General features: G+C 33.1%; 1 protein-coding gene and 1 non-coding gene across 2 annotated transcripts; both read right to left on the minus strand.

The window, feature by feature from the left end:
• Positions 1-1498: 1498 nt before the first annotated feature.
• LOC105804470 (uncharacterized) lies at positions 1499-4061 on the minus strand. Its single transcript, XM_012637110.2, has 2 exons — positions 2274-4061; positions 1499-1953 (listed from the first exon to the last, which is right to left on the minus strand). Exons 1-2 carry the CDS (start codon positions 3027-3029, stop codon positions 1837-1839), a joined length of 873 nt encoding a protein of 290 aa, XP_012492564.1. The 5' UTR covers positions 3030-4061; the 3' UTR covers positions 1499-1836.
• A 21282-nt stretch (positions 4062-25343) lies between these two features.
• On the minus strand, positions 25344-25450 carry LOC128035115 (small nucleolar RNA R71). The gene has a single exon (XR_008191519.1). It is a non-coding gene; the product is annotated as a small nucleolar RNA R71 (small nucleolar RNA).
• Between the last annotated feature and the right edge of the window lie 2466 nt (positions 25451-27916).

Below are 27916 nucleotides of genomic sequence, written 5' to 3' on the forward strand. Positions count from 1 at the left end.
AAAATACTAGCAAATCAAAGTTGATTTGACCAAATGTAGGAAGTTGTTGTTTGTCCACAAAACCAAACCCAAGATTCCAAGCCAAAGCCAAAGCCAAAATCAAATTTGCATAGTCTGGATCCTTTATTTTGGCATTTGGAGCATTTTCTATAAACATGGCACCCCCATTCTCACCCAACTTGCAGCAATGATTCAGAGTATCCTACACATCCTTCCAGGAACCCAATCACATCAGTCATTTATATTGAAACTTATACCACCAATTTATTATTTTCATAATTTTGCATTAAGATAGAACATTCAATGTTGTGGGGGTGGGACATGGCTAAATCAATCTTACTTGTTTGGATAGCTTTGGGTCATTCTCCTTTCTTTTCTTTGCTTATTAAAATATCTTCATGGGATTTTAAATTAAAACTCATTTGACAGCTAATTGATCCATTTTTGGCCTGCACATGATTAAAAATTCATTAAAACCCACCTAAGGGAGATTAAAATTGAAATTAAAAAAATGGACTATAGAATAAGTTATTCATGCTTTGTGGATAAGTGATCTTCAAAACCAAACCGATAATAATTTCAATTGATTAAAAAATATATGCACTTAAATAGATTTGATTATTTTATTTTTATTAATAAAGTCAATATTATACTGGTTTGTTTCATATTTATTGTTATTTTAAAAATATTATATATAATATTGACAAATATCAAATATAAAATACAAATCAATCACACAAAATACTTTTTAATAAGCCTTGCAAATACAATCTATCATCAAACAACTTCAAAATGAGCAAGTCAAAAATTATTCCATAAATTAAGCAATAAGATCCATAATTCAAAAGTTTAAAAATATGCCTTAAATCCTTCTACTATTAAAAATTTAGAATTTAATCCATCTATTTTTCAGAGTTCATAATTCAAGTCCAACTACTAACATTATTTTAAAATCTAAAAACAGATGAACTAAATTTCTGAAAATAAAAGTGTATGGACTAAATTTTGAATTTTAAAAGAGTACATGAACTTATAACATATTTTAATCTTCCAAAATCCAAAATAAAGAATAAAATATTTAACTTTTAACTTTAAAATTATATTTTTATCTTCCGATAGACCATATTTCGGTCGGTAAAGGCGAAATCAATTGGTAAGCATTAGTATGATTAGTACCAAAATAAAACTTAAAATTTGTTGTTTTAATTTACTACCAAAACGAAAAATTCCGAATAATATTGATTACATTAAAAAAGTTGCTGAAATCCAGACTCAATCTTAAGTCACGCAAATAATAGTGGCTAGCTGATTAATAGATTTGACTAAAGGAGATAAAAAAATCATTTATGTTGTTTAATTAATAAACACAAAATTTAATATTTGTAACATTTCATCCTTTAACCTTTGAAACTGTTTTGTGATACTCAATTTCTTTATTTTTTGGAAGGGAGATGGCGTATGTAGAAACTATTCAAGAGAACAAATCTGAATGGAGAGATGAGAAATGATGAAAATCTTGATAAATTTAATGTTCCTCAATATTTATACATATAAGTGCTGAATTTGTAGACATTTCACTAACATCAACTCCCACAGTTTAAAAACTATGCTTGCATATGCCAAGGATGCAAGCATCTATTATAAGTTGCTGAATAAACACTGTAATATAGAATTTTAAGGACTACAAACAGGATTCACTATCCATATACCATTTTATTATGTACAAAAACACAGATACCCTATTTAAAATTCTTGTATAGAACTGGCATAGTAAATCCTTGACACTTGGAGAATAACAGCAGACGAGTGGTCCAGATTTCTCCAGGCAATATTGCTTTAAATACCATCATAGTAACCCCCGAATGTTATTTGAGCTCTGGTGATTGGTACTCCTCTCACCACTGAAATTGCTTCATTGAGTTTGGTTGTGTGATGAACCACTTGCTTCATCCTCTACAATAGCAACAAATTAAGTTACTTAAGCTACAAGAATTATCTAAAAATGGGGCCTAAATTTGATGTGATGTAATTTGCAAGAAATGGTGTTGCTTTTGAATTTGGACTCTTAAATGATGAAATGTGTATATCCTTTTCATAATTATTTGCATTGTAGGGGTAATAAAGGAGACAAAATATATCTCTAATGTTCACATCAACATGTTTAATTTAACAAATATCTTTATCAGATCAGTTAAAACTTCAAATTTACAAAGATTCCCAAATTTCCAGGAAAGTTTAAAAAATAGACAGAAAAAGTGAGAAAATTTTCATACCTTGTCATCACTGTAACGTTGGAACAACAGTTTTTGGTTCAGTTGTTGTTGTTTGTGCCTTTGTTGAGTTCCAAAAATGATGATACAAAAGGTAGCAGCAGCAACACCAAAAGAGCAGATGGCTCCAATACCAGTCAAACTCCATTTCCATAAATTAAGGCCACCAGAGCTTTCTTCCCAGTTGACATCTTTGTTCTCAGCTTTCTTTTCCACCAGATCTTTTATTTTGGGGGAATTCATGTTCTCCAAAAACTCAGTTTCATCATCAAAATTAAACGTACCTGCAGCATCCAATTGAGGGATAACTCCTTTCGTAGTGGACCTTGGTGAGTCCATTTTGTTGGTCATGTCGACAGATTCATTGTTGTTGTAACTTGGTTTCCTAAACGAAACTTGTGTCTTCACTTCTTTATCACCTCCAACTGATTCCATACCACCTTCTTTGATCTTCTCAAGAATCATGGATGGTGTAGAACTGAAATCAAGAGGTACCCTTTTGGTGATTTCCTTCCCTATTTCATTTTCTGGAACCTTAAGGATTCTTGGTTCCAATGGAAATGGAACTGGGACAACTTGTTTAGCTACCTTCCCTGAATTCCCTGATGGCGGAGACTGTTCTTCATCGAAGTAGTCTGTGAAGAAAACAAGGTTTGAATCAGAAACTCGTTTTCCTCCATGGTCTTGATTGATATCCAGGAATCTATTATCAGGGAGGAAAACCCATTCATGATCAATATCCATCTCTTGGTGAATCATATTTTTTAGGAAATGGAATCTGATTCAAATGGGGGGAGTTATTATAGGAAGTGAGGTGGGTGAAGGGGTTTGAATTATTGGATCAAAAAAGGTGGCTTTACAAGGAGTTTTATGTGGAATTATGAGTGATGAGAGCAAAGGCCACCAGCACAAATGGTGTCCTCTAGCTCTTTGGAGTGAGAAAAATGACGGTTTTGAGTTCTTATGAGCTTATCCCTTCTAACAGGATGACAAATTAAGGGTGGTCCAAAGGGACCCACTAAGAGAATGCCTTCCCTTACAGGGTTCAAGTTCCCAGTTCCAGGATATTTCTTTTTAGTTTTTTAATTTTTTCTTTATTTTTTTTGTCAACAGGTAAAAGTTTTGAATACTCTACCAACACTTTGGTTAAAGTGAAGCTAACAGCCTACAATAAACCAGATAATGTTTTGAATACTATAACCACACCCAATAGTATATTTTTCATTTTATTATTAAACTAAGTAATGATTCTCAATTTAGATGATGAGAAAAAAAATAAAGAGAGAGATTAAAGGAAAAAGAGGTGTCGGTTGCTTGTAGGAGTTTGCTTGGAATGATACTGACTGGTAGGTTTTCGAAGAAAAAAAAAGGAGAGAAAAATAAGATAGAAAAGATGAAAGTGAAAGGGGCATACAACTGTCTAGGGACTGGTATCTTCCTATTATTATAATGACAAAGTTAAAAGATAAAGATAGTTTCTCTCCTAAACCATCTAGATTTTACCTCTCATAAAACCTTTATTGGGTAGGCATATTTTCAAGCACAATAATAAACTTGTCTTCCATCATCAACAGAGTATGGATCCACTGGTAACTTTCATGAGAGTTGGATTTGCATATATATATATATATAGCAAGTTTAGGTTAAAGAGAAGGGAATCCGTGTTGAGTATGCATTAGGGAAGTGTTTTTATATTACAAGAAACACATTGTGTCTGTGTGTCTGTTTTGGTAAGTCGTTTTCCATGGAAACCAAAACACGTTGCAGCTAAAGCCTTCGTATTGTTAAAAACTGCAGTTCAAGAATCTAGGGTGAAACCTCCCCAACCTAAACCTAGCTTAGGTTGAACCATGAAGTGGCCTGGGAAGAAATTAATATAAGAAATAAAGAAAAGAATCTATCTACAAGTTGGGAATTAGTAATTTTGAACATGATAGAATTTTAATATGATTAATACAACATGGCTTATATCATATTAACCTTTAGAAGAAGAATATAAGACTGATACATATGTTATTACCATGTATAGACTTTACGCTGCCTAGACTTGGTCTGTTTCATTAATTTATATAAGACGTGCATTCACTCTCTGCTTTGCTGGAGATTTTCAATTTTAATAATTCATTATTTAAATAATAGTATAAATTAAATTTTATTAAAATATTTACATTTTATTATTTATGAAGTATATATATATTAAATTGGTTTGTCTTTTTGATATAATGCCTAAAATTAGGTATAGTCCTTCCTCAACTTATAAATAGGACAATATTGCACTTCAACGCACTTGAGTCCAAATCCTCTTGTATTGATAATAATATCCATACCAAGACTACCATCATTTTAAATATTAAAAATATAAGAAAAAACCTTAAATGGTGACTTATTGATTAGGTATATATTTTTCCTAAAAGTAACATATGTTGAATTCATAAATATATTAAAAATTAGAATTTTTTTTAATAAATGAGTATGATTCCAACCCATGAGTTGTAGAGGGTAGCCACAAAGCATGACTTTGCATAATGGGCTAATTATTAAAAGCAAGGTGAGACAAGTGAAAATCAAATAGAATTCTTATTCAAGAAATCATTTCTATTAGCTCGAATGAGGCTGATGATGAGAGTGACGTTAAGAAGTCCAAGTTTAACTTTTGTTGGATCAATTTTGGAGTTTTGAGAAAATTCTTTCTGCCATGCTCTTGTTGGGTTGAATTAGAAAAAGAGTCGTGACAGATCCAATGGACTTTACGGATTAGCTGTTAATAAGCCTAAAGAAAATCAAAGCAAAATTGTGATAGTCCGTTTTACAAGAAGTGCAACCCACATTGGTTGATTGTATACTAAGTAAATTACGTCCACATACAATAAATGATAGAAGGTAGCTTGAATAAGGAGACTTGGAGATAATGGGGAGATTTATCTCTTCCATTTAAATATTTTTATCTCTTTTAAATTGTTGTTTTATCTCTTATATATATTTTAAATATATTTTTTAAAATTTTGTTTTATCTCTTCCATCTTTTTTCATTGGACATTTGCAACCCACTTTTAGATCAAGTTAATGAATATTAAAGTTTTTCTCACTTCGGAAAAATAGTTTGTGAATTTAAGAGTTAAAGTGATTTTTTGAAGTTTGTTTCCTTTTCAAGTTCTTTCGAAGTGGTAGAGGATTCAAGCTTTTTCCTTTGGTCGATGTTTCTAGTTCCTCTAAATTAGGGGTTTCGTATAAGTCCACCTGATTATTGAGGATTTTGAACAGCCTTGTTCAAGAGTTTTATAGAGTTCTCTATCTTATTCTTCTTTTTGTTTACTTTACATTTTATTATTATTATTGTGATATTTTGATATTCAAAACTGATTTCTCTCTTTTCGGATCATGTGGGTTCTGCAGTAGTTGGTATCAAAGTGAATTTCAATGATGACTTGATCAAGTGTCGTTAAAGGAAGAGATGGTTCGAGTAATAAAGGTGTTAAGGGTGACTCAACTAAGGAGTACAACCCTTTGATTGAGGCCTTACAAGGTTAAGTGAACCAGATAAAAACTAAACAAATTGAGCTTTAAGGCAGACAATGCAATGATCAAAGAGCAAATGGAGTTTCTTGCTCAGACCATTTCCAATCAAGAGAGAATAATGGTTGATAGTTTTCAAAAGCTTACCAAGGCCTTACTAATCATTCAATCTCTAAAGATCAAACTTCTAAAAAAAGGAGGTTGACATAGCTAATCCAGACCCAAAGTCTGATGGTGCTGATGTTGAGTCTGAATATGTTCTTAAAAAGGAATGTAACAGAGATGTAATAAAGTTGAAGATTTCTTCCTTCTCTAGAAAGAATGTTTCTAATGCTTACCTTGAGTGGAAAGTAAAGATTGAGGCAATTTTTGCATGCTACAACTATTCTGATGAAACTAAGGTAAAATATGCCTTCGTTGAGTTCATTGATTATGCTCTAACATGGTGGAATTAGCTGTGTATTTCTGGGATCCTTAATCGTAAGACACTAGTTAGGTCTTGGGTTGAGCTGAATACTGTTGAAGCTGGCCAGCATGCTGCCATGATGCAACAGAAATAGCTCAACCCATGCAGTTGCAGCTGAAGATCAAGTTGTTTTTGTTTTTGTTTTTGTTACTTTCAAATTGGTGTTTTGTAACTTAGTTGAAATCAAACCAAATTGTACTTGATGATTAGGTGTTGATAAGCTGATAAATCAGCTTACCTATGTGTGCAAGTCATGTTTTGTAAGTTACAATGTTATTAGTGGAGTTAGGTAGTGTTTAGGTGATGATTTTGCTTGTATTGACCAGCTCATGTCTGGTATTTGTATTAGCTCTATGCCATTGTTCAAATTAATGAAAATTCATTAAAAAGTTTATCATCTAATACTCTCTCATTCTTAGTTTCATTTTTTTGTCCCTTAAGTGCTTGATTCTATTATTGTTTGCACTATAAGTCTCAAGCCTTAGAGCTCAAGAATTTGTTTTTGCTTCCTTTATCTTTGTTCATTGTTCCAACAATTGGTATCTAGAGCCTATTTCTCAGTGGACCTCTCATTCTTCAAGTCAATGAACCATGTCTTCATCTGGATTCTCACCAGTACCACCTCTAGTGTTCAATGGTGAAGGCTACCACATTTGGGTAGTGAAAATGAAGACTTACGTACAGACATTTAACTTGTGGGAGGTTGTTAACTCAGATGTTGAACCAGCACCTCTGAGAGCCAATCCCACAGTGGCTTAGATCAGGCAGCGTGCAGATGAAAAAACTAAAAGACACAAGGCTATGTCCTACATTCAAAATAGTGTGTCTGATGTGATTTTCACAAGAATCATGGCTTGTGAGTCACCAAAGCAGGCCTGGGATAAGCTGAAAGAGGAGTTTCAAGGCATAGAAAGAACAAGACAGCAGTAGCTACTAAATTTGAGAAGGGATTTTGAAAACTTGAAGATGAAAGAGGAAGAAACAGTAAAGCAGTATTCAGACAAAATCATGGCTGTAGTAAACAGCATCAGACTGCTTGGGGACCAGTTTAGTGAAGCAAGAGTTGTAGAAAAGGTTATCTCAACTCTACCTGAGAGATATGAAGCTAAAATTTCATCCCTTAAAGATTCAAGAGACTTGACAAGCATCTCTTTAATTGAGCTGATCAATGATCTTTATGCACAAGAGCAAATAAGAGCCAGTAGGCAGGAAGAGTATCAAAAATGTGCTTTCCAAGCCAAGAGCAGGCCTGGCTCGAGATCTTCAGGTTACAAAGGAAGAAAGCCTTGGTTTGACAAGTCAAGAAGAGATGGAGAAAGAAGAAGGCATCCACCGTGCCCACACTACAGAAGGCTCAGTCATCTAGCTGAAAATTATTGGTTTAGGCCTGATGTGCAGTGCAAAGTCTGCAAAAAGATGGGCCATTCTAAGAAAGTTTGTAGAAACAAAGGCAAACTGAGACAAAACCAACCTCAACAGCCAAGAGCTGAAGCTCAAGTGGCAGAAGAAGGCAGTGACCATGAAGAGCAAGTCTTTGTAGTGTCTTGCTTAGCTGCCAATGGAAAAAGTCACAAAAGGGTGGCTGATAGATAGTGGTTGCACAAACCACATGACTGCCAATGTTGCAATCTTCAAGAGCATTGACAGAAGCTTCAAAACAAGGGTGAATGTTAGAAATGAACACTTCATCAAGGCAGAAGGCAAAGGAGATGTGCTAATTAACATTCTAACACGTAACAAACTTGTCTCAAATGTCTTGTTTGTACCTAAAATTGACAGAAACCTACTAAGTATAGCTCAGTTGCTAGAAAAAGGCTACTCAGTTGTGTTCAAAGGCAAAGAATGCCTGATCAGTGATCCAAGTGGATCTAAGATTATGTCAGTAACTATGGCTGATAGAAGCTTTGTAGTAGACTGGAATAAGAGCTCAGATAGTGCCTACACAGCAGTGCTTGATGAATCCAAGTTGTGGCACAAGAAGTTAGGCCATGTCAACTACAACTTACTGGCCAAACTAACCAAAGAAGATTTGGTTGAAAACTTCAGAAATTCTGTTGAGAAAGAGGATGTTTGTGAAGTATGTCAGTTAGGAAAGCAGACTAGATTGCCATTTCCCTTGAACAAGAGTTGGAGAGCCTCACAAAAGCTGCAGTTGGTTCACACTGATGTGTGTGGCCCTATGAAAACACCATCATTGAATGGTAGTAGGTATTTCATTCTTTTTATTGATGATTACTCGAGGTATTGCTGGATTTACTTCTTGAAGCACAAATCAGAAGTGGCCTCAGTATTTTGGAAGTTCAAAGCTGCAGCAGAAACAGAAACAGGTTGCAAGTTGAAAACATTAAGGTTAGACAATGGGACTGAGTACACCTCTGCAATGTTTCAGAGTTTCTGTGATGAAAAAGGCATTAAGCATCAACTCACCAACATCTATACACCACAACAGAATGATGTTAGTGAAAGAAAGAACAGAAGCCTGATGGATATGGCCAGATGTCTGTTGTTTGAGAGAAATCTGCCCAAAACCTTGTGGGTTGAGGCAGTTAACACTGCTGTTTATCTTCAAAACAGACTGCCAATAAAGGTATTGTCCCATAAAACTTTAAAGCCTGGTTTGGGTTCAAACCATCACTGGCTCATCTAAGGATCTTTGGCTATATTTCCTATGCACATGTCCCAGTAGTTAAAAGGGATAAGCTAGCCAAGAAAGCACAACCTGATATCCTGGTAGGCTATAGCAATGTAAAAATAAGGCTACAGAATCCTATATCCTTCAACCAATAAAGTCATTGTAAGCAGAGATGTGTGTTTGATGAGAAGACAGGATGGAACTTGGATAAAAATGAACCAGAGGCTACTGTTGAAGACTTATTGACTAATCAGACTGAGCTGATCAAAATGGTCTTGAAATGGACATTGACCATGAACCAGTCAGGGGAACCAGACCATTAAGTGAAATATATCAAAGAGTTGAATTGGCTGCAATTGAACCAAGTTGTTTTGAAGAAACTAAAGCCCAACAAGGATGGAAATAGGTTATGCTCGACGAGATGAGCATGATTCACAAGAACTAGACCTGGGAGCTAGTTGATAGACCAGCCAACAAGAAGGTTATAGGAGTGAAATGGGTGTTTCGAGCCAAGCACAATGCTGATGGAACTCTAAACAAGCTGAAAGCAAGACTGGTAGTGAAGGGATTCAGTCAAAAGTATGGCATTGACTACTTTGAAACATTTGCACCAATAGCCAGGCTAGACACAATCAGGCTGCTGGTTGCTTTGGCTGCACAAAAGCAGTGGAAAATACATCAGCTAGATGTAAAGTCAGCTTTTCTCAATGGTTTCCTTGAAGAAGAGACCTATATCAATCAACCTGAAGGTTTCAAAGTTGTTGGTGAAGAAAACAAGGTGTACATACTGAAGAAAGCCTTGTGTGGCTTGAAACATGCACTAAGAGCCTGGTATGATAGAATCTATAACTATCTAGCTAGCTTGGGGTTCGAGAGAAGCATCAATGAGCCTACCTTGTATGTAAAAAAGAAAGGTATTGAAACACAACTTGTAGTGTCCCTGTATGTTGATGACTTGCTTGTGACAAGTGAAAGTCATGAATTGCTGGTTGATTTCAAAACCAAAATGGAGAAAAAAGTTTGAGATGTCTGATTTGGGACAAATGTGCTACTTCCTTGGCATGAAAGTGTCTCAAACTCAACCTGGGATCTTCCTAAGTCAGAAGGCATTTGGTTTGAAGATTCTGAACAAATTCTCCTTACTGAATTGCAAGGTAACAATCACTCCAATTGTTGTTGGAGAGAAGCTATCAAGCCGAGGTGATTTTGAGAAGGTTTTTGAATCAACCTACATAAGCTTGATTGGATGCCTGCTCTATTTGACTGCCACCAAACCAGACATTATGTATGCTATAAGTCTGTTATCTAGATTCATGCATTGCTGCAATGAGAAGCACTTCCAAGCTGCCAAAAGAGTTCTCAGGTACATCAAAGATACACTGAGCTTTGGAATGATGTTCACCAAGGCTGAAAGCATGAAGTTGCTTGGATATGCTGATAGTGACTGGGTTGGATCGATAAATGACATGAAAAGCACCTCAGGTTATTGGATCGATAATGACATGAAAAGCACCTCAGGGTATCTGTTTACCCTTGGTTCAACTATTTTTTGTTGGAGTTCAAAGAAGCAAACAGTAGTTGCTTAATCAACAGCTGAGGCAGAGTATGTAGCAGCTACTAATGCTGTTAACCAAGCCATTTGGCTAAGAAAGATCATGGTTGACTTGAACCTATACCAAAGGGAAGCAACAAAGATCAACTGTGACAACCAGTTTGCTATTGTAATTTCAAAGAATCTAGTGTTCCATGGAAGAACAAAGCACTTCAAAATTAAGTTTCATTTTGTTAGGGAAATGGAACAAGCTAATGAGGTGAAACTAATTCATTGCAGTTCTGAGGATCAACTAGCTGATATCCTGACAAAGCCCCTTAGTGTATCAAGGCTCGAGTATTTGAGAATGAGATTGGGAGTTTGTAGCATGCAAGCCAAGAAGGAGTGTTGAAGCTGGCCAGCATGCTGCCATGATGCAACAGAAATAGCCTGAGCCATGAAATTGCAGCTGAAGATCAAGCTATTTTTTTTGTTTTTGTTTTTGTTACTTTCAAGTTGGTGTTTTGTAACTTAGTTGAAATCAAACCAAGTTGTACTTGATGATTAGGTGCTGATAAGCTGATAAATCAGCTTACCTATGTGTGCAAGTCATATTTTGTAATTTACAATGTTATTAGTGGAGTTAGGTACTATTTAGGTGATGATTTTGCTTGTACTGACCAGCTCATGTCTGATATTTGTATTGGCTCTATGACATTGTTCAAATTAATGAAAATTCATTTAAAAGTTTATCATCTAATACTCTATGACAAAGTGCTTGATTCTGTTCTTGTTTGCACTGCAAGTCTCGAACCTTAGAGCTCAAGAATCTGTTTTTGCTTCCTTTATCTTTGTTCATTGTTCCAACAAATACCATTATACAAAAGCAGTTTACGCCACCATATTACTATCGTGAGATACATCAAAGGTTCCAATTCCTTACTCAAGGTAATGAGACCATTAATGAGTTGTAAAAAGAAATAGAAGTCATCAAGATTTGTGCTAATATAGTGGAAGAACATTATGTCACCATGGCAAGATTTCTAGCAAGGTTAAATCCTAAGATTGGAGACAAAGTGGAAATGTATCAACATGTTGACATTGAAGAGATGTATCAATCAACCCTAAAGATTGAGAAATAGTTGCAAAAATGTAGATAATCAAGGGGTGTTTGTTTTAGATCAAGTTTCCACGAAGAATTAAAAGGGAATAACCATAATATCAAAGCAATGAAAAAGTTACTCCAACTGAGCCAAAAAAATGCAACCAAAGAGAGAGGAATGTCTAATTCTTTTCAAGGTTCAAATTCTATTTCTAAAGTTCAACTTACATCTTCTTCATTTTCTCCTTTTCAAAGTGTTCCAAGAAAACTAAAGGACAACGCATGTTACAAATGTTAAGAAACGGGTCGATATGCTAGACATTGTGCAAATTGACAAGCTATTATGTTTCATAATGATGGCGATGTTAACTTTGAATCTGATGATTGAGATGAGTTAGTTGGTATGCCTCATTTGGAGGATGATCATGGTAACATTTTATATGATGACTGTGAGTTTGAAGAAATTTTTGAAAAAAAGTAAGCAAGCCCTTATTACTAGGATAGCTTTGAATGCCCATGTTAAAGATGAAGGGCAAGAGCAAAGAAAAAAAAATATCTTCCACACTGGAAAGTGAAGATCCTTGATCATTGAAAGTGGGAACTACACTAATGTTGTAAATCATCACTTATTTTTAAACTTGGTTTATCGTGTCTTAAACATCCAAAGCGATATTGACCTCAATGGCTTAATGACACTGGGGAGTTCTATCGACATGAGCATCATGATGGTTTTAAAAATTATAATTCTTTTGCATTCCACAAAAAGAAATTTACCTTGGCTCTACTTGCTCCTCGAGAAGTCTACAATAATCAATTAAAAATTACAAGAGAAATGGGCAAACGAAATGAGGACTTTGTGGACATGTTTCCCACAAAAATGCCAAAGAGTTTACCTCATTTACGAGGAATTGAGCATCAAGTAGACTTTGTGCCCAGTGTGAGTATCCCTAGTCGATTGACTTATTGAAGTAATCCTAACAAGGCTAAAAGAGTTGGAATGTCAAGTTGGTGAGCTCATAGAGAAAAGCCACATCCACGAGAGCCTAAGCCCATGTGCTGTTCAAGTGCTCCTTATACCTAAGAAAAATGACTCGTGAAGAATGTTTGTTGATTATCGTGCTGTCAACAAATTTTAGTATAGTATCACCACCTCATTCCTCATTTTGATGGCATGCTAGATGAATTAAATGGTGCTTGCATTTTTACTAAAATAGATTTAAAAAGTAGTTATCACCAAATCAAAATGAAACACAAAGATAAGTAAAAAAGTACTTTTAAAAATAAGTATGGTCTTTATGAGTAGTTAGTAATGTTGTCTGGTTTAACTAATACTCTTAATACTTTCATGCGCCTAATGAATCACGTACTTAGACTTTTTAAACTAAATTTGGGGTAGTCTATTTTGATGATATTCTTATTTATCGTGTATCTTTGATTGAGCATGTAAATGTTGTTTTGGAAGTTTTAAGGATAGAACAATTATTTGATAACCTTGAAAAATGAATACGTATATTGAAAATTTTATTTTCTTAGGTTTTGTGATTAGTTCTTTTGGTATTCATGTCTACAATGATAAGGTAAGTGCTATTAAAAGGTGGCCTATTTCAACAACCATGTTTGAGGTAAGATCTTTTCTAGTATTAGATGGGTTTACCATACGTTTGTACAAAATTTTTCTACCATTGCTTCTCCTTTAAGTAAGCTAATTAAAAAAGATCTGAAATTTAATTGGAAAAAGAAAACAAGATTTGGCATTTAATGTGCTTAAAGATAAATTATGTACTACATCTATTCTTGTTTTGACCTAATGTTGATCTTTCCATACATCCATAGTATCAACATTATTCAAGGGCCAAGGATTTTGTTTCAATAAATATTGAACTTCAAATATGGCAAGTTATAACATGACATAATGATGACAACTTCTTTTTGGCACTTAACTGGCCACTTCAAAACTTGTCTCAACAATCTTTCCCTTGGACAAATTTTTTAACCAAACCATACAAGTCAGGAAGCTAATCAGCAAAAAAACCATAGCTACACCTTAGCACAATCCTTAATCCAACAAAATTTTGAATATTATTAATGGTTGGATGTTTTTAATTTTGCCTAAGTATTACTTAAGTCCCTACACAAAAACATAAAATTCAACCAATCCAATTCACAATTCAACCACATAAGCTCAATTTCAATTTCAATAATCACATAATTCATCATAAACTTATTTAATTAAGGCTAAACTTTTAAGATTTAAAAGTATCCAAGTTCTAAATTTAGGGGCATTAAAACATTTCACCTATAACCAACATTACATCTGTACATGCCAAAACTAAAACTAAAATGTTAACCATACTCTTCCAAGCTTGAAGATGTGATGAGATGAGCCGACAACAACCTTGATCCTAGCTCTTCAAGTCTAGCCTACATGTTAGAAAGAAACGCGTTAAGCTTGTGACAACTTAGTAAGTACTACAAGAATTTAACTCGTCATTCAAAGTCTAATTAACATTAGTTTATACATTTAGATAAGCATCATTCTAATTCATTGTCATCATATAAATAAATCAAAATATAATACTTCATAATTTACTTACCATCTCATTAAACCTTTATTACCATGTTTATTTGTACAACCCAATGTAGACTAAGTAGAACACATAGGATATTTGAGACAATTCTAGTATCGCACTGTGGTGTTCAATTCAATATCACATCGAAGTGCTCAATTACAATTGCGTTCATCATTCATCCAAATGGCATGTCATTCATATCCTAACAGTTCACATTACATCTACATGTGCGTTAATGCTTTTATACCGTGGCATACATTCAATTAATGAAATGTAATTCAAACATTCCATTTGTCTCAATTTAGTCATTATTTTCATGAATTCAATATAACTAGTAATTTCGTCACACAATCCTTTTAACATCATCACTATTCATTACAAATCATTTATTTTTCTTTTCAACACTCAAAATACAAATGACTTATTTTGTTAAATTTATAATGTAATCCTTTACTTACTATTTTAATATACTAATTCAATTTCATAACATAATTAAAATCTAATCCAACTTATCATTTTTCACTACTAAATTTCATACATAATATCAACATATTCATAACGAAATTAACTAATTTAACATAATTTATGCCTAAAATAAAATTAAATAGAGAATAATTTTAAGTACTTACAATCAAATCTTGGATGAGGTATTTTCTTCTCTTTTACTCATTGACAACTTTTCCTTTTCCTTCAAATACTCCATCACCTTTCTTCTCTTTTCTTCATTTTCATATCAAAACACATAACATCTATTTGTTAAAATCATAATCAAATAACATATCTATGCTATTTTAATGAAACTAACCTGAATTTCATGAAGAACTTATCATCATTACCTTGATTTCTTGAAATCAAATCCAAATTCTTATTTTCTCTCCCTTCAAGACAACTATTAATTCTCTTTTCATGAAATTAAGGTGTAATAGGCTTCTATTGATTTCACTAAGGATTTATGAAAGAAATTGAAGAAATTAAGCTTAAAAAGCTAGAAATTGATGGAAATGACCTATTTATAACAAAAGTAAAAGTTGAAATGGTGGAGAAATAGACATGACATGAAGATGAAAATGAATTGGATGATTTTTCATCTTTCTATATTGTTCTATAAAAATATATACTTAATTTAATAATAAAATGATAAATAATTAAATATTCCAACCAATTAAAGTTTTCCACAATTTAATCCTTAATCATTAATTTTGTCATAATTATCTAATTTAAGTAGTTACCATTTAATCCTTCAACTTTTCTACAATACCATGCATGATTCATACTTTACTTTGGTAAAATTTCATTTCTAGTCATTCTTCCTTTTCTTCTAATTCAATGTAATCATTTCAAACTTTTGATTTTCATACTTTCACCCCAACACTTTCCATTCTCCTACAATTAAGTCAATACCTTGAATTAATTTAATATTTTCTCATCTCATAAGTATTTCTAATTTTCTACCACTCTAACTACTTTTTATACTATTACTCAAAATTCCTATGTTATTTATTTTCTACAATTCTCTAATATTCTTGACCTAGCTAGTACTATTTCTAACTCCGTGGCATAATGAGGATGTTAAGTCAATCATTCTCTTGTTGAAATTGGTGGGATTGTTCAAAGTGCATGCGACAGTAGGCACTATAAGAGCCACTTTTGTTGTTGCAGTTGTAAATGCTTCTTCCTCATCATCAAGTTGATCAGTAGGATCAATGAGACATGCTCATTGGTGAAAGCTTTAGCTTAGTAATAACTCATTCATGGTGCTTAGTTGCATGAACAAGCCATAGACTTTGAGCAGTAAGCACTGGAAAAATGAAAAAGGGTAGAAGGTACCTAGCATGGACCTCTTCTACGTGTTTGACCATTTCTTCATAGATGAGTTGGCTAAGATCAAACTTCACTGTTTCCAATACCTTTATTATCAACACTCTGAGATTGTACTACATCATCATCTATTTTTTTTTCAAACTCAAAATGACACATCATCAAACTTTTAGATTTTTTACGTTCAAGGATCAAAATGGACCTAGTTGTCAATTTCAAGTGCCAAAGTGAATAAAAAAAGTGCAAGTACCAAAGTGAACCTAGTTGTAAAGTTTAGGGACCAATGTGGACCTACTTGCCAAGTTCAAGGGCCAAAAATTACATTATTCCCTTTTTTTCACAATCATTAATATAATGAGCTTAAATGATTAACAAGTTCAGGGGAAAAGTTATATTATCCCAACATTCTTTAATAAAATTATTCATATTATCAGTCAAATATCATTTAATAAAATTACCTATTCACATTATTAATCAAATATTATTTTTTGGTCACATCATCACTTGCCATGCTTATAATTGAACGATATTAAATAATGATAAATGAAAATTCTATTAATTTCCATAAAAGATGTAAATTGCAAATAAAATATATTTGCTTTATAATATATCTTACAATGGTTTGCATAAATGTTTAACACATTAAATACTTGTCCATTAATAAAAAATTCCACGTGGCAACTAACAAACTAGGTTAAAAAAGGGCTAATTTATTTTAAAAAATCAATGGAATAGGATGATTTCTGGCATATTTACCAGAATATGTTGATTTTGGAGAGAGAGGGTGCCCAACGGTCGAATTCCCAACGACCACAAAAAATGGCTAGTTTTATTTCTATATAAACCCAAATCTTTTTCTTATTTTTTCATTCAAATCCATTTCTATCAATTCTGTCAAATCTCTCAAAATTCTCAAGATTTTAGTTCTAAAATTTTAATTAAAATTCTCTCAAGTTCATCTTGATTTAGTTATGTTTTTCAATTTTTATTCGTTTTAATTCAATTTTGGAATGACAAAAACTCTTGTTTGTTTTGATGACAAACACATTTCCATGTTCCAATTGCAAATGGTAAGAAAATATTTCTAATTTTATTTAAGTTCATAATTAAGTTATTAAAAAGATTAAATTTTAATATTTTTTGTTTTTTTATAATTTGGCCGAAGATCAAATCTTGGAGACATATATACATAATCTATCTTTGAGGTCGTCGCGTATGACTAAACCCCATTTGGAAGATGTTGGATTCTTGCACGTGTCTCGTATGCTCGGGGGTGTAAATTAGACCCCACACTTATCAATTTTTTGGTGAAAAGATGGAGACCCAAGACACACACATTCCATTTTCCATGCAGTGAGTGTAAAAATCAAACTCGAGGACATTCAATTACAGCTCAAGTTATCGGTGTATGGACCAATCATTACGTAATTAGTGGTTGTTGGCGATTGGAGCAGCGTTTGCAAGCAACTGGTAAGCAAGGTGCTGGACAAGTTAATTGGTAGCCAAATAAAGATGAAATGGTTGCAAGAAATTTCCAAAATCTCCACGAGAGTTCGAGTCCCCTTGAAGAGAACAACACATTTGAACATATGTCTTGAAGTTAATCGGAGGTGTTCTAGTACCTGATAAATCTCAAACTCTTGTATATTTAAGGTGGCTACTACAACTTTTTGACTTGAAAGAAGCGGACCGACTTAGTTGGGAGTTAGCTGTGTTGGCGACGTTGTACAGAAAGAAGTGTTGAGCAACGCAACCACAAAAAAATTAAAATTGGTGGTTTCGTACTCCTTCTGTAGTCATGGGCATTGTTCCGGCTACCAGTTTTACATCCTTGAGTCAATTACCCTTATGCTTTCCATTTGTAACAAGGTAAAATTAATTTTATAATATATTTATCATAATATTATTTAATTAGATTAATTTTTGAAAAAAAAATTATTTGAGTAGGTGAAACTATAACTCAAGTTATGTGGGATTACCAGAGAAGCTCAAAGATATCTGGCTACTGTTAGATAAGTTGATAATAAGTTGATATTTATTTAAGGATTTCAAAATTAGTAATAAGTTGATAATAAACTTTATTATTTCGTACTATAATTTGAATGAACACCATACTCCAATCCAAGAATTCAACAATGCATCCCGTTTGAATTCTTGGTCAATCCCAATGTGTGGCACGTGAAAGTGCCATTGATAGTTTACGCCATGGTAGAGATGCACAAATTCGATTGAGTGGTGCGACAGCTTGAGTTTAGGCAAACTATTCCACTGTAGCCTCAAGATATCGGAGCACTGCACATGTCAACTTGTGGGGGAGAATCGGTGAAGATTAACCTATATTCCACGAGTAATTTATCAACATTTGGGAGCATAGGTATGAGTTCTTACCTATTCTTGAACCAATTATCGCTTAGGAATTGGACACCGCTCCGGAGTACATGCCTCGGTTTAGGTATCATGGCAAGCCATATCTACTGTTAGAGCAACCGAAGGGATGTTGTAGGAGTAGGCCACGAAGATTGCACCGGAATCCAATGTCTAGATTAGGTGCCGAGACGGGTTTATCACCAGCTCCAACCCAACAAAACGCACCGATGGCTGCACCACCTCCTGTTAGTATGACTCAACTTGTTTTGGTGCAATCACTAACCCCATATTTTTTACACAAGCACCACACTATGCACCTTGATACCCTGCTTCAACACCTTCTGCAGATATGTTTTTAGCACCACCTTCATGCCCAGCATATTACACACCAATATCGATGACAACACTGATGTATCCACCACCTTTGACAATTCCACCATATTATCTGTAACTGGTGTATATGACACCATACACTTATACGCTGATAGTGTCGCAAACACCCCCGACATCATTGTTTTACCAAGGTGGCTCATCTTCGCAATCACCTGTTCCTAGAAAGGAGGACATACGATGGCAACCAAGGACGATACCACACTCAACCACAAAGGAAGAAGATGAAGATGTAGACAATGGTCAAGGTGAAGATAAAGACGAAGAAGATGAGGAGCCAAACCCCAACTTGTACAAAAGAAATCTATCTCGGAACTGACAACCATCGGGTTATGACACACATTCGACCTGAATACATTGGTATTTTTTCGGTTTCCATAAAAAAATGGAACAAAGTTTTATATTGTATTGTTTTGTATTACACATCAATATGTACAGATATTTACAATTTACCAAAAAATGAGAATAAATGAAAATATTAACAAATTGCTTATAAAACATCTTTAAATTTGTTAACGAGGTCTTATCTTCAATATATCCTCCAAGTGTGGACATTTTGACCTAGTATGCCTTGGGTTCCTACAGTAATTGCATAATCTCAGTTGGTCTATCCTCTTTCAAATATCCATATTGTTACGTATTTGAGTAGAATTTGACTGACCTTTTGACTTGTGATGCAATGAAATATTTCGTATCAACTAGAATGAAGCGTTTGATACAAGCGGCCACATAAGTTCATTTAGGACTGGTAGGAATTCAGATTTCCACATGTTATACATGTGTTCTAGTTTGTAAACTTCATCCATAAAGCTCATGCAATCCACTTATACCAAGGCACATGCATTAATTTTCTATGCGCATGGATAATGAAGTGCATCAAATCTCATATAGTCGTAGGTCTGTCGTCTTAGGTTTACACGGTACACTCCCTCAAAAATACCTTTGTCGGGTCTGTCGAACACCGTAACCCAAAACGATAGGTTCAGATACGAGTGACACACTACAGCCATATAGTTCACTCGTTTTGCATTGTTTCTAATTTCTTTCATCACATCCTCACACCAAATGTGATAGCCCTTAATCTGTTCATCATATTTTTATACTCGTTTTGGAAATAATGTTGCTAAGGTGAAATATGTTTCTTTCACTACCGATGTTATCGACAAAAGATGCATCCCCTTCAATACGAAATTGATGCATTCTACTAGGTTCGTTGTCATGTGTTCGTATTATAAACCCCCATAGTATGATTGAATCTAGTGGTCGAAAGGTATGTTAGAGAGGTACACCACACCGTATCGGTTAATGGAGCGCAAGTTCTATAATATTTCATGAAAATGATGTTGGACGAGCTCGTACCCTATTGCAAAAAATAAATAGTGTATCCATTAATGCAAACATTGCATATGTTAACGCATGATAATGAAAATAGTGACAAATACATACCCATGTTAATGATTTGTGTCCGCTGAGTGTTCAAATGGTTTTGTTCATGGTAGTTATCAGTTACATGTCTTAGACAATACCTATGGTGTGTGCGATCTGATCTGCCACAATTTGTTGTGGCAAACTAAGGTATTTCTGACATTTAACAGGCTTGTTTTATATCATTTTTATATGTTTTTTTTCGTTTTCGATTTTTATTTCTTTGTGTGTTAATTATGTAAAATAAGCATTTTTACGCAATTTTGAGTTATGTTATGACCTAATAGGCCACTATGGGCTAACGACTTTATTTAGTGTACAGGACACTATTTTCAGGCTTAGAAGGTGAATGACGACTGTAATGTCGCGATACCTTAGAAGGTGAATGACGACTGTAATGTCGCGATACCAGGAAGTGGGGTCGCAACATCAAACTTCGAAGCCAAAATACCCAGAATTTGAAGGTAGTGTCGCGACACTAGTCTTGTGGTGTCGTGACACCGAGTGACAAACAGGAAAAATTAATTAGGGGTATTTTAATCCTTACAATATATCTTAATTAAAATTTTGGGTTGTTTAGTAACCCTAATTAGGTTTGAGCATAAAATCTATAAATATGCATGTTAAGTCTCATTTTGGGAGGCTTGGCAAAGTGAGCCATTTTAATATTTTTAGGTTTTTAGTTTAGTTTTTTATTTATTTTTAGATTAGTCCTTTTTATACTTTTGTTACTGTTTTAACTTGGATTCGATTTTAATCCAAGGCTTTAACATATTAGTTTTTCATTGTTTTTTTGTTGATTCCAAGTGCAATCGGGGAGATCTTTGCATCTGTTAAAGGATATTTCACTTCCAATCTTCAATTAATATAAAAAATGAATTTCTTTCTTACTCCTTAATTTTATTTAATTTGTTGTTTTGCATGTTAAATTTGAGTTTGGGATTTTTTGTATTTCAATTCATGAGGAGCTAATTTCCTTAAAGAGTTTAACAAACAGATGTGTGAATAATTAACGGATGAACGAGGGTTGAAATCTAGGTTAGTTGGTTTAAATTATGTGTGATTAAACCCTAGGGAGTGACACCCCTAGGAAGTAATTTAGGATAAACGAGATCGAGAGATAAGTTTGCCAAGTACCTCATAACTTATCTCGATCAAGAAAGTGAGGTCGAGAGGTAAGCATGTATTGGTCGATCAGTTAATTAGTTAAAGGTCGAGAGGTAATAACTAGTTAATTAATAGCTAAACTTGATAAAAACCAAGTTCTGAAGTTAACTAGGATCACTGAAGTGAGTTATGCTCCTACCTATTTTATTAGGTTGTTTTCGATTGTTAAATTGGTTAATTTTTAGTTTAAATAATTTTTAGGTTAATTAGTTAATTTATGTTTATTTGATTTTTAGTAATATAATTTTAAATCGAATTATTAGTGTAGAGAATTAATTTCGATTCAATTTAACCTCCCTTGGGTGAGATCCTCGAAATACTTTTTGGAGTGTTTCGTTGTAACACATACTATATTAAAATTTGACCCGTATACTTGTGGACACCGCTATTTAATTGACTATTGTGCTGTAGCATTTCCAGTCTAAACATTTGCATGTTTGGCGGTGGTCAAGTTGTTGGTGTCGTTGCCGGGGAGGTTTCAGTATTAGAATTGAACTTAATTTTCTTGACTTGATAAGTTAATAGGAAAATTTAGAATTATAGGTACAAATTTTTATTTTTATTCATTTGATTTTTTAATTGATTTCAAATTCTCTTTGATTCAGTGTATAACTTAGAGTAGAAGTTTTCCTATTGAGCCAAATCCTGAACTAGAGAGAATTTTAAGGTGAGTCCGTTAGCAAATGCAAGTTATCTCTAAGATTGCATATCTTCGAAGATTACATTCCATATTTGCCATGCTTTGTAGTTGGGTCTTTGATAAATGTGAAAAGTAACATGTTTTAGCTTTATTCTTAATGTATTTTTGGATGATTATTTGATTTAAAATGGTGAATTTTATGCTCCTAATCCTTTAAATTCATGTTTCTATACTTAAGAGTGAATTTGGGAGCAAAAGGAGCAAAAAATGAGTGAAAATTAAAAAATTAGAGGAAGTTTCAGGAGCCACACGGGATGGACACACAATCGTGTGAGCCACACGAGTTGCCACACGACCATGTGCTAGAACGTGTATAAATTGTGTATCACACTCTAAACCTACGAGAAAACATGTTTTTTAGGTTTTTTAGGGATTTTAAGACCTAGATATGACAAAGATAAGAAGAAGGGAGTGAGCCATCATAGAATACTCAAGAAAATAACTCGAAAAACACCATTGAAGCCGACTCTGAACCAGATTTCCATCAAGATTGAAGATTTAATTTTTATTTGTTTGAAGTTTATTATGAGTTTCTTTATTTCTTGTGGTTATACTATTTTTGGGATATTTTTATTTGCTATCATTAACTAATTTTTCCAAATCCCTAGGGAGGAAAACCCTAGGATGGATTTTTTTATTTGATATCTATTTTTACGCAATAAATATATGGATCTAGTTCTTAATTATGTGTGCTTAATTCTTGATTTAATATTTCTGGACTATTAATCAATGTTTGATGTGCTTAAATTAGAGGAGGAAAAGTTATTGTTTAAGAGTAGATCTAGCATAATTGAGTGGAGTTACAAGCAATCCTAGAAATATGATGACATAAATCTACCGGATTAGAGTCAAATCTAATAGTGGGATCCATTCGAGTTAATGCGATATTAAGGGTTTTAATTATAAAGAATTTAAATTAATCAACCTAGAGTCAATTGTTCTTACTCTCAAGATAGATATTAGCATAATTTATGAATTTCTACGAATCAAGATACTAAGTGAAGAAATTGTTTAATTCAGATTGATACTGGTAGATGAAATCTAGGTGGATTCTTTCCTAGGTATTGTTTTGCTTCTTGGTTGTTAATTGTTTGTTTTCCTAATTCATTCTTTGTCGTGTTCTTTAGTTAATTAATTTAATTAATTTTAGTTTTAATGAATCTCCTTAATTTTTCGGTTAAATAATAGAAAGACAGTAATTATGGGAACGATATATTTGCTCACTGTAGGTATACTATTAATTGATAGGTGAACTTGCCTTTGTTGAATTTTTAGTTGGTTTACGACTTCAATTAAGTTTTTGGCATAGTTGCCAGGGACTAAAATATTAGGAAAATTTTATTTCTATTAATTTAGCCATTTTTTATTTTAATATTTTAATATTTTAATATTTTTTAAATTTTATATTCTAATTTTTCGTTTGTTTGCTTCTGGCAGGTTCTTTTGGTTTATGAGTAGAGGAAACTTGTTGGGTCCATTACTTTTTTACAGTGAGATTGGAAAGACTGCTCCCAGAAAACGTAGAGAGGTTAGAGAAGTAAGGCAAAATCAACCGAATATAGTAGACAATCAAGAGAAAGATGATATTACTGTAGAGATGGGTGATAATCAAAATAATCAACAGCTTCCTGCAACTCTTGATCCTCATTGTAATGGCCCAAATTTGAGGTTATCGGAACAGTGGTTTCGGGACCACAAATCCGATGAGAAAATTTTTATTTTTCTTATATTTTTATGGTCTACAATTTCACAAAATGATTTTTTGAAAATTTCGTTCGAAAATTTCGACGTTTGGGCACTCAATTTAGTCAAAAGGACTAAATTGTAAAAAGTGCAAAATTTGAGTTCTACATGTTAGAGGTGTCCAATTGTTATGAAACTTTAAATTGGAGGTCCTTATATGGTAATTATACCATTGGTAACTTGGTAGACAAAAATGGACATGAGATAAGTGAAATAGAAAATTTTTAAGTTAGGGGCAATTTGGTAATCTAGTAATTAAAATGAATTAAAAGGAAAAAGATGGCAAAAATCATCATCTTCTTCATTAGGACGAAATCAGCAAGGGGGGAAGCCATAGTTAGGGTTTTCAAGCTTCCAAGCTCCATAGTAAGTGATCCCAAGTCCCGTTTTTAATGTTTTTTACGTTTTTGGAGTCCCGGTAGCTTAATTTAGCTTATTCTAGCAATAATTTAACCTAGGGTTTATATTTGGAAAAATACCCATAGGTGAGAAGTGTTTATTTTGATGTTTTATGATAGAATATGAAGCTAGAAATTATGTTAAACAACTTTTGCTAAGCGATTTTAAGTGAAAACGAGTAAAACGACATAATCGGTAAAAATACCTAATGTTCATAAGTACATGTTAGAGTGGGAATTTGATGTTGCCATAGAAGGGAAAAATGTTCAGAATGTTATAAAACATAAGAATAAGAGATGAAGTTTAATTTCCGAGCCTTGGGGCAAAATGTAATTATGCAAAAGTTTAGGGTAAAATTGTAATTTTGAAAAGTTAGAGTCGAGGGCTGTTTTGATGAATGTGAGTATTAAATAAGTTAAATTTGCTATTTTAGATCAAGAAGAACGAAACTCGAGGTTAGACAAAGGGAAGAATAAAGTTGAAGACTAAGTTGTTGAATTGGACTATATTTGATACCGAGGTAAGTTTACGGTAAATAAATGCAATATTTCAATATTTATTATTAATGCTGTTATTTTCCAGCAATTATGAATTTATTTTTTGAATTTATTTGATGATGATCCAAGCATGAAATGATAGAGAGATAAATTTACGGAATTAAATTTACGGAATTTATGTTTCAGGGAAAATTTACGGAATTAAATTTAGAGTTCTGTAGCTCAAGTTATAATTAATTTAGTAACTGCTGCGCGATTGGACAGATTTGCTGTAAATAGTGAAATAAATTTTCAAACCTAGTTTTTATGCTCCGAATTGGTAAGATAAGCTAAGTAATGCCTCGTGCTCGACTCCGGAAACGGTCTCGGGTAAGGGGTGTTACACTCATACTATGTATGATTTTGCTAAGTCCACTCTAATTGGGGCTTAATCGAGTATTGTGAGACCGATTATTGCTACAAACAATTTTGAGCTGAAGTCAAACAAAATTCCAATGGTACAACAGTATGTTCAGTTTGATGGTTTGCAATATGAAGATTCGAATACTCATTTGGCCAACTTTCTAAAGGTTTGCGACACATTTAAGATCAATGACACTATTGATGACGCTATACGCTTATGGTTGTTTCCATTCTCTTTTGAGGAGCAAGACAAAACAATGGTTAAATTCATTGCCACGAGGTTTTGTCACTACTTGGGCGCAAATGACTAAGAAGTCTTTGTGAAAATATTTTCCACCAGCTAAAACAACTAAGTTGAGGAATGACATCTCTTCTTTTGTTCATTTTGATATTGAAACACTTTATGATACATAGGAGAGATGTAAGGATTTGTTGAGAATGTGTCCTCACCGTGGACTACCATTGTGGCTCCAAGTTCAAACTTTTTATATTGGTTTAAACCCCTTAACTAGACAGATTATTGATGCAGAAACTAGCGGAACATTGAATAACAAAACACCTGAGACAGCTTAAGAGTTTATTAAGGAGATGACACTGAACAACTATTAGTGGAAAGTTACGAGAGTAAAACCTGTCAAGGCAGCCAGAGTTTTTGATGTTGCTACAGTTTCTATGTTAGCAAATCAGGCTTGGTTAGAAAATTGATGGTTTGGATGTTTCTAAACAGGTGAATCCGATGATTGAGTGTGATGTTAATGGTGTGGGAATGATTAATTCAAAATATTCACCCTTCAAGTTTAACATGGAACAACAGCAAGTCGACTTTATGGGTAATAATTCTAGATCTCAAAGTAAACCTTATAGCAATAACTATAATGCAGGTTGGAGGAAACATCTAAATTTCTCTTGAGGTGGTCAAGGAAATCAAAGGTCACAACCCCTTCCGGGATTTCAGCAACCTTATCAGAAAGATAAGAAATCAAACCTTGAGGAGATGTTAGTTAAATTTATTTTAGTATTAGAAACTCGATTTCAAAACACTGAAACAACATTGAAAATTAGCAATTATCGATTCATGGGCTTGAAAATCAAATTGGGAAGCTTGCCAAACTTATTTCAAAATGACCACTAGATAGTTTACCTAGCAACACTGAAACTAACCTGTAATATGCCAATTTAGCCCGGGCTCACAAAAAAAACCCAAAATAATAAAACAAAATCCAAGTCCAGTCCAAAATTATATCATTTGGCCCGATCGGAATGGCCCATTACTTGAAAAGGTTGAAGGTCCATCTACAAGCTTGACGCATATGGAAACATAATCTTCAAGGATATGCAATCTTAGATATGATATGCAATCTTAGAAGATAAGATTTTGTAATCTTAGAGATTTAATTTGTAGATACCCTTTAATCTTAGTCGTTTATGTAATTGATCTGTACCGTTGGATTTAGGGAGGCTCAAATATAAATAGAGGCCTCTCCCTTCATTGTAAAACACTTGAGTTTGGAGCAATAATAATTCTTAAGAGCATTCACTCAAATTTCTCCCTCTCTTGCGTTCTTATTTTCTGTGGCTTGTTCTTATTTTGTTTTTCGTTCATCTTTGTTTCTTTTTAAGTTGCTTTCATTTGAGTTGGATTTTGGTGGAGGAATTTCGTTGAATCTTCATATTGTGAGAGTTAGGCTGACTTAAGCGTTTTTTTAACCTTTTTTTATTTATCCATTTAATTGTTTAATCATTAATTATTCTTTTTCTTTTATTCGTTTATTTATTCATCAACTTTCTTATTTACATATTGTTCATTCATTTAACCATTCTTATCATTGTTTTATTTTATTCCATTAATTATATACTTTATTTGTTTTAATATTATGTCACACATGTTGTTTATTTTTAAAAACTCGTGTTATAAATCATCCATTTTAAATTGTTTAATTATTTGCTTTAAATTTTTTCCTATATTATCAATTGCAAATTTTTTATACTATCTATTTTATATATCATTTATTTTAAGATGTTTTGTGTATAACTTGTTCTAAATTCCTTATTACACAATATTTATTTTTAAACTCATTTATATATTATTACTTTATATATTACCTATTTTCATTTTTATATATTATTTATTTCAAACTTATATATATATTACCTACTTTTTATATATATAATTTATTTATTGATTTGTATATTGTTGATTTCAAATTTCTTTTCCCTTATTATTCATTTTCAAATTCATTATTTTTAAATTTGTTTACATTTTATTTTGCCTTATATTTTTTTATACTCTTTGTTTTAAATTCATTAGTCTTTGATTATTGATGCTAGTATTTAAATAATTGTCATTATGTGTTTTATAAATTGTTTATTTGTATTTTCATATTGCCATTTTTTATCAAAGTTTTTACTCATCGTTTTAATATTAAGTCAATTTTCCCAATTTTAAAAAGAAAACTTTTAAAAATAAGGCAATATTCGGTACTTTGGAGCTTTGAGAAAATCGTGCCCTAACTTACTGGGTTTCGAATTTTTTATCCAAATAACCGAATATCCTTTTTAAACTTTAATGCATGAGACAAGCTTAGTTTCGAGGGTTAAAATGTCGTATCATAACTTACTGGATGTGACATCTTATTACTTCGGGACAAGGAGGTCTTAACATCAAATTCGATTTATTCAGGTTTTTAAAGAGGATCGTATTTTAAAATCTTTTCAAAATTTTGACATTAGGACGTTAATTAATCGATTAGGTACCAATTTTTTTGGCGTTACGAGGGTGCTAATCCATCCTCGTGCGTAACCGACTCCCAAGCTCGTTTTCTCAAATTTTGTAGACCAAAATCATTATTTTAATAAATCAAAATGTTTTATTAAAATGATTAATCTCAAGGTGACTCGATCACACCTGGAAAAAAGATTGGTGG

The sequence above is a fragment of the Gossypium raimondii genome, chromosome 11, assembly GCF_025698545.1.
Source record: "Gossypium raimondii isolate GPD5lz chromosome 11, ASM2569854v1, whole genome shotgun sequence".
Classification (NCBI taxonomy): Eukaryota; Viridiplantae; Streptophyta; class Magnoliopsida; order Malvales; family Malvaceae; genus Gossypium; species Gossypium raimondii.

Bases quoted from the DNA above. Each gene is read 5' to 3' on its own strand.
- LOC105804470 (XM_012637110.2), bottom strand. From the start codon at position 3,029: ATGATTCACCAAGAGATGGATATTGATCATGAATGGGTTTTCCTCCCT. The intron at 1,954-2,273 runs GTATGAAAATTT...TTGCTATTGTAG, and splicing joins AACGTTACAGTGATGACAAG to AGGATGAAGCAAGTGGTTCA.